This window comes from Alligator sinensis, unplaced genomic scaffold, assembly GCF_000455745.1.
Source record: "Alligator sinensis unplaced genomic scaffold, ASM45574v1 scaffold61_1, whole genome shotgun sequence".
Lineage (NCBI taxonomy): Eukaryota > Metazoa > Chordata > Crocodylia > Alligatoridae > Alligator > Alligator sinensis.
In genome coordinates, this window is record NW_005841986.1 from 275,283 (window position 1) to 283,645 (window position 8,363).

The 8,363-nt window shown below is 49.7% G+C and overlaps 1 protein-coding gene across 1 annotated transcript in view; it reads right to left on the reverse strand.

Moving 5' to 3' along the window:
* Positions 1 to 776: 776 nt before the first annotated feature.
* Positions 777 to 8,363, reverse strand: part of TLX1 (T cell leukemia homeobox 1) — a gene marked incomplete at its 5' end in the record, with an annotated part of 10,663 nt that continues 3,076 nt past the window's right edge. Inside the window, one exon of the mRNA XM_025201181.1 lies at positions 777 to 1,109. Within this exon, the coding sequence (XP_025056966.1) occupies positions 887 to 1,109 (223 nt within the window). The remainder of the gene's footprint in view (positions 1,110 to 8,363) is intronic.

Genomic DNA, 8,363 nt, shown 5'->3' on the forward strand with positions numbered 1-8,363 from the left:
GTATAATATATATATAATCTATATATTCCTGGCGTTTTGCTATAAGAAGTGCCTCGCTTACATCACATCTCGTTCCCTCCGTACGACGGTAGAAATGACCGAGTGAAACAGCTGAAGGAGGTTGCCCCCCTCCCCATCATCAACCGACTTCTAAAGCAAAGGGGGAAAGAAAAGGTAAATAAAATATTGAACAACGTCTGTAAATGATACCGAAATAATCCGCTGAATGAAACTGAATTATCCCTGCGAAATGCCACAGATGTCTCATAGTTATTAAAATATAAGTTGATCAATGTAGAGTCTGAGGTTTCCAGGGAAACCGCCAGGAATCTTCATACGATTGTTTGAAACGTTGCATCTGCTCTCGTCAAAGCTCTGTCAGATTCTCCTCTTAGTCCTCCCCTGGAAAAATATTAATTAAAAGGGGCGGAGGCATCCCTAACTGCTATGCAAAGGACTCTCTGCCGCGTGACGGGAGCGAGCTGGGCTGTTTTGTCTGTCGCCCGAGTCTGGCCTGAGCGTTTCTGCCGCGCGAGTGCCCTGGGGCTTGGCCCGGAAAGGTCCCAAGCAGGACAGTGTCGCTGTGTCTGAAACAACCAGGCGGAAAGCCCGAGCCCAGGGTCTGCACTGGCCGTGGATGGGAATCAGAGGGGGGGTTTCCTCCGTAGCTTTTGGAAAAGCGGCGTGGATAGCTGAGCAAGCCCTTTGCCGGGCCTTGGCTGGCATCGGAGGCTTTCAAAAGGGAAAAGAAAGAAAGAGGAAACACTGCTTGTGGGTGGATCATCCCCCAGACTTGTGCGTGGGTGGCAGCTGCCCCCGGGGAGGAAGGGGGCTCCGGGACTGGGGTGGCTCTGAACGCAGGCGGATGCCCCCACCACCCGGGGCTTTATTCGCACGCCGAGGCCACGGAGGTGACGCTGGTGATCTTGGTGGAGTCATCAGACCACGGCTGGAGGTTCTGGAGGGCGAAGAGGGACGAGTTGTGGACGCAGATGGGGTCGGCCTGGATGGGCTGGTTGATGGTCTTCTGGAAGGCCTCCTGCTGCAGCTGCATGAGGATGCGGTTGGCTTGCTGCCGCTCCGCTTCCCGCTCCTCCGCCGTCTGCCGCCTGGGGGAAAGCAGGAGCCCAGCGTGAATGAGCCGTGGCCCGGGAGGGGCTGAGATCCCAGCTGCCCGCCCCGCTCCCCCCTGGACAACGAGGCCACGAGAGATCCCCACGCTCTCTGGCACTACGGATAGTTCATTCCTCCACGCTGGGACCCAGAAGCGATCACCCCCTCTAGCTTGATGGTCAGGATATGCCCCTCAGACGCGGGTTCGAGCTCTACCAGGAGCCGAGAGCCCCTGGCTCTGATGGGGAGGAGGCATCTTCCTCCTCCAGACTAACTCCGAGAGAGGCCCCGGAGAGAGACCTTCCTGCCCCCCGCCTCCTTGGCCCTTTCTGCAGCCCAGCTCAGGTGCCTCCATGCTGCCTTTCTCAGCAGCCCCCGCCGTCCCCTTTGTGGAGCCAAAAGCCACCTTGACCCCTGCTAGCCGGGCCTCCAAACTCAGCCCAGACGGCTGCAAAAATGGCTCCAGCCAGGCCACTTCCCTTGGGAACGGAGGAAATTAAATCCACCCTCGCCGCCCCCGCCTCTCCCAGCTTAATTAGCAATGGCTTCGAGGGACGTGATGGACTCCTGGGATTTCAAGGGCGCCTCCTTCTCCTCCAAGGCCAGCGGAGCCACTTGCAAGATTTGGGGAGGCCTAGATCTGACGTCTTTCGTCCTTCCTCCCTCTTGCAAAATCCCTTGAATGTCCGTCAGTGGTGAACTAAGGATTTGGCCCCGAGCAAGGAGCTGCGGGCTGGTGCCGGGGAGGGGAAGGGGGTGGAGACCGATGCACCCAAGCTGGTCTGGCCTGTCTGGAAGCCAAGGCCTACTGCCCTGCGGGGCTCAGGTTACAGAGCCTTTGGGGAGACTCAACTCATTGTCCTTCCCACGGCTGCATGGCTTCCCCGCGGGCTGCAGGAAGCCGGGGGAGACGGCGGGGTGGGAGGGCAGCTGTGCGGGGATGAGGTCCGGGCTGGACGTGGGACAGAAAACACTAAATAGACATGCATTGCACATATGCATGGGCACATAGATAGAAAGGTCTATACATATCCAGAGCTGGTCAAGCAAAGGCAGGCAGAAGGCAGGGCAAGGGGCCACCTTAGAGAGAAACTAGTTCAGAGAGGCAGTAGCTTTGCTTGGTCGGAGGCTATGAAAGGCCAGAGGAGGCCTCTGATCAGTAGGTTGTTGCCGGTAAAAGCTCACGCCTCTCTGAAACTGTCTGTAGTCTAAGGAGCCATCCTGCCCTGCCTTCTGCATATGCATATACATATCTATAGTGATCTGTATCTAGGCGTACATAAGCATATCTATCTCTGGCTAGATCTATATTTATACTACATATCTCTATCTAGATATATCTATATACATCTAGATTTATCTGTATTTACACTACATATCTCTATATATCTATATCTAGATATCTCTCTCTCTCTAGGTATATATCTCCATCTGGATATATCTATATACACCTAGATTTATCTGTATTTATACTAGATATCTCTAGATATCTCTATACTGTATCTAGATATATATTTCTATCTTGATATATCTAGATGTAGGTATATTTATACTATATATCTATAGATAGATAGATAAATCTATATATAGAGATAAATCTAGATATATCTATATTTATACTACATCTCTCTAGCTAGATATATAAATAGATATATCTAGATAGAGAGATGTAGTATAAATATAGATGTATCGAGATAGAGATAGATACACACACACACACACATATATATAGCAAATGCATCAATAGTCTCAGGGAATACAGCTAGCCCCGAACTTAGCTTCTAGGCCCAACTCCGCACACGTTAGACCTTTGTGGCTCCCCTACAAGGCGCAGTCTGAGTAACCCCGTCTGGTGTTAAAATCAGGGACTTTTTCCCCCTGATTAAGCAGCTAATGGGAGAATTGCCCATCGGAAACTTCCTCCCTGCTCTGTACCTGCAGCTCCAACCAAAACTACTCGCCGCCTCCAATCACTGCTCCATGTTCTCCCCTCCTTTCCCCGCTGCTCACTCAATTCTGTTTTAAAATCAATGTGTAATGAAACTGCTGTTGGGCTGGGTTTTCTTTTTATTTATTCTTTTTGCTATTGATCCCCTGAAGAGGTTCACAACGCATTAGAGCTGGGCAAACAACAAGCCAGGAGGCTGCCACGAAGCTGGTGAGGAAATCCTCTGCTCCAGCCCCACTGAGAAGGGCCCCAGCGCAGAGCTTTCACAACACGAAATACGTGGATTGGATCTAGACTCTCCCAGTCTTTCCCACACTGCTTAATGTATATGACATCGATTATTATTTAGCGCCATCAATGTGTTATTTCATTCCACAAAAAGAAAAGAAAAAGCTGTTCTGAATCACAGATTTTGTGTGTAATATATATATATATCTATATATATATATAGATATATATATGTGGATTTTATATATTGTTATATAGAAGCAGTTCTGAATCATATATTTAAATATATGTAAATTACATAAACTTTACATATACATACATACATACATACATATATATACAGCAAATCCATGAACAAAACTGCTTCTATAAAACCACAGAATCTATACATATATAAAATCCATGATTCAGAACTGCGTCTATATCAAACTATTTAATATATGTAAAAATCCAAGCTTTCACAGGCAACAACCTACTAGTCAGATGCCTTCTCAGGCCTTTTTTCACAGCATCTGATAAAGTAAATCAGTTTGTCTCTAGAAAGTGCCCTCTTGCCCTGCCTTCAGCTAACCGCCTCTGTATATGGATATTCCTATCTGTATATGCGAATGCTTTTGTGTGTAGATAGATAGATATAGAAATATATTATACTAATAATGATAATTGCATAAATATATAGATAAAATTATAGATATAGATAACTATTTAAAACTATCAAGTAAAATAAAGTTGGCAAGCACTGATTCTTAACTAACAGAAATAGATGATAGATAGCTAGATAGCTAAATAGATATAAATATAGAGATATATAGATAGAGATTATACTAATAATGATAATGCATAAAATGATATATAGTTATATATCTATAGTTGCATATATTAGCTATAGATATAAATATATAGAGAGAGATAATTATTTTAAACTTCCAGGGGAAATAAAGTTGGCTAGCACTGATTTCTGAACAACTAACTGAGACAGAGAGATAGATAATACTAATAATATAATACATAAAACTACATATAGTTATATATATCTCTCCATATAACTATTTAAAACAACTGGGTGAAATAAAGCTGGCTAGCACTGATTTCTTAACAACAGAAGCAGATGCATAGACACAGAGATATAAATATAAAGCTAGCTAGCTAGATATTATACTAATAATGATAATACATAAAACGATAGATAGATAGACTATTTTAAACTCCCGGGTGAAATAAAGTTGCCTAGCACTGATTTCTTAGCAAGGAGCAGGGGTAAGTGCCTGCAATCCGAGCCAAGCCCTGGAACCAGCTCCTCTCACTTGAAAAGGGAGGGGAAATGCCTGCCCTGTTGAAACAGGACAAAACTCAAGCAAAGCCACGCAATTATTTTCTGAAGAAGACGCAGGGGAGGAAGGAAAAAAAAAAGAATTACATAAATAATGGAGGAGTTTTCCTTCCACCGCAAATTTCCTGGCGATGCATATTTAATACTGTTTTGACTTCATAGAGAAATGTAACCCAGTCGCCTTTATAATTAGTGGTAAGAGCTGATGAATGCGGGGCCGGGCCGGGCCATCGCTCCCAGGCAGCGGCGCTGGCAAGCAGCGGGGGACCCGGGACTAGACGCGGAGCTGGGCCCGTCTGCCCGCGCACCGGGCAAGGGCTCCTTTATCTCTACTGGAAAGACACCCCTTGCCTGCCCTGCTCTGCACCGCGCTGGTGTCTCGGCTCCAGCAGAATTGGGCCCTGAAGTTGCAAAGTAGCGGCCCCGATCCTGATCCAGGAGCCCCGGGTGTGCCCGATCCGGCTCCTGGCACGGGTTTGCGGCTCCTGGGAGGGACTTTGGGCGGCTGTGGTCCCCGCTCCCAGCCGGCTCCAGGGGGCTGCAGCAAGCGGCCAGAGCCCGGAGAGAAGGATGTATTCCTAGCATTGCAATCGCTTAACGCCCCCGAGCCCGCCCCCGTGCCTAAACCCGGCTGCTCCTCCAAGCCCGCAGCGCCCTGCCCCGGGCTCAGTCCTGTCCCGGTCCAGCCACAGCGGGTTACTTTGCAGGACAGAGATCGCGGGGACCCGCGGCCCAGGGCAGCCCCGAGGGGACGGGCCCGGCTGCCGCACCGGGGGCTTCACACGCACTAAAGGCTCCCAGCAAAGTTGGGGGGGGGGGTTGCACGGCCCCAGGGGACCCTTCCGCTTCTTGTGTCCTCTGCACTCTCCTCCAGGCACAGGCACCGAGCCCGGCCAAGAAATGCCTGTCCACCTCCACCGAGCCGCCTCTCTCTCTCTCTATCCCTCAATGGATATATCTGTTGCTCACTACCTTGCTACCGCTCGATTAATCTATTTATCTGTCTATTCCTCTACCTATCGCTCTGTCTATCGCTCAATGGATATATCTATCGATCAACACATAGATAGACAGACAGACACGCGCACACATAATCTCGAATCTCCTCCATTTGGCCCCACGTGTCTGAGGGATCAAGTCCACCTCTGGGGAAGTGAATATTCATGCCAGTAGACACGGGGTTTGTAGCTGGGAAGGAAAATAGCTTTTAACCCTCATGGAGCTCCCGGGCACAACAGGATTTGTCCCAGCAAATCGAAAGCAACTGATTCAAAGTAAATTGAGGGTGACTGGTAGGAAGGAAAGTAGGTAGGTAGGTCTGTAGCTGGATCCATAGGTAGAGCGAAAGGTCGAGCAATAATCGATTGAATGACTGAGCGATAGATATATCCATTGAGCAATAGACAGATCAGCGATCTAGTGACTGAGGGATAGATCTGATCGATCGATCTATCAAGCGATAGATGCAACAGATACAGAGATATAAATATAGAGATATATAGAGATGTATTATACTAATAATATATATAGAAATGCATACTAATAATATATAGACAGAGATACACAGAGATGTATAGCTATATATTATACTAATAATGATAATACACGCGTGTCTGTACAGTTAGAGCTAGATCTAGCTATCTGGGTAGTGTGTAGATAAATTTATTTCGCCGGATAGTTTTAAATAGTTAACTAACTAAATAAATACATCTATCTACGCACTGTAACTATGTAAAACTATCCAGTGAAAATAAAGTTGGCTAGCACTGATTTCTTAACAACTAACAGAGATAGATAGATAGATAGATAGGTTTCTTTTTCCTACGGCGCTAGTCTGTCTCTCTCTCTCTCTCTCTCTGTCTTTTTCTGCTTGTTTCTCTGTAAAGTTAAAAATCCCCTTCTATCCCCTTCTGGCATGTTAAAACTCCCGTCCACCCCACCGTGATCCCACCTTCGCGGTGTCGGGGTGGCAGCCCCGGAGGACGCCCGGTCTCAGACCCGTTCCCTCCCCGCCCTGTCCCCGGGGCTCCCCGGCTCCTCTCTCCGCCGCCTCAACGAGAAGTTCAGACCTCCAGCGCGGTTTTGGCCCCCGCTAAAAACCCTTTGTCTTTTCGGCAAACGCCGCACTGCAACCACCCGGGATCCGCTCCGGTCCTTCCCCCGCTCCCCTCCTACTGCATTTTCCGCACTCGGGAATCGGATTGATTTCGCTTGAGCCAGAGCCCAAATGCCCCCATGCCAGGGGCATCAGTCCTTAAACCAACACGGCTACAACCAGCACCCCGTCCCTGGGGCCGTGCATGCGCTGGGGAAGGGGTCCGACCGGGGGGGGGGTCTCTCTTGCCCCCCACTCAGCCCCAGGCAGGGGCTCCCTGCCCTGCAGAGCTGCCTCTTAGTAGCTCCAGCCCAGAGAGCGGCTCCGAGCTGGGTAATACACTAGGGGGGCATTTCCCCCGCTCCAAGGCAGGGGAAACCCACTGCTAGGAAGTTTCTTTGCACCTTTCTCCTTGTACCTATGTCCCTGCCGGTTGGGACCCCCACCCCAAGCTCCAGTCTCTGCAGGGCCCAGAGCAAAGATCCGGGCTCGTTGCAGGTTGCTCCCAGTGCAGCCTTGCCCGCTGCGGGGGAGACGTGCGAGGAACCGGGAGGCAGAGAGAGGGGCAATGGATTGGGTTTTTGTTCCCCCTATTGAAGGAAAGCCCCCCGGGGGGGTGGCAAGAGCCCAGAGAGGCAAGTGCGCACGGAGCAGCCGGGAAAGCGCGGGCCCGCAGCCGCTCCGCAACCCCGCGACAAAGTTTTGCTCGAGTCGCGGCGCCGGGAGACGGCGCGGCACAAAGCACACGCACACACTCGCACACACGCACACAAATAAATGGAGCAGGTAGCAAACTGCCCCTACCGCCGCACGGGCTAGGTACAGCACACAATCAGGGAAAGCACGCACACACACATACAGAGAGCAAGTAGCAAACTCCCTGCACCGTCGCACGGGCTAGACACAATACACAATCGGGGAAAGGAAACGCACACACGCACGCACGCACGCAGACAAATGGAGCAGGGAGCAAATTTGCCTCTACCGTCGCACGGGATAGACAACACATAATGAAAGGAAGTACACACACACACACACACACACACACACACACGGAGGCGATCTCAGGCAGCGAGCAAAACCCAGAGAGAGCACAACCCTGGAGAAAACAGACCCCGCTCTGAAACACACACACACACCCTCGCAAAGATCAAACACAACTCACACAAATAGAGGGAGCAGGCAGCAAACTGCCTGTGCCCTCGCACGGCCTAGATACAGCACACAATCAGGGAAAGCACACACACACTTACACACGTACGCACGCACGCAAACACAAATAAATAGAGCAAATAGGAAACTGCCTGTGCCGCCGCACGGGCTGGATACAGCTCAGCTAGGGAAAGCGCACACACATACACACGCGCGCACACGCACACAAACTGAATAAGTAGTAAACTGTCTATACCGCCGCACGGGCTACACACAGCACACAGATGATTAGGGAAAGCACACACAAACACAAACACAAACACACACGGAGGCCATCCCAGGCAGTGAGCAAAACCCAGGGAGAACACAACCCTGGAGAAAACAGACTCGCTCTGAAACACACACACACACACACACACACACACACACACACACACACACACTAAGTGGAGGAATGTACAATCCCCCAGCAAACTGTAGCACACTTGGTGAAACAG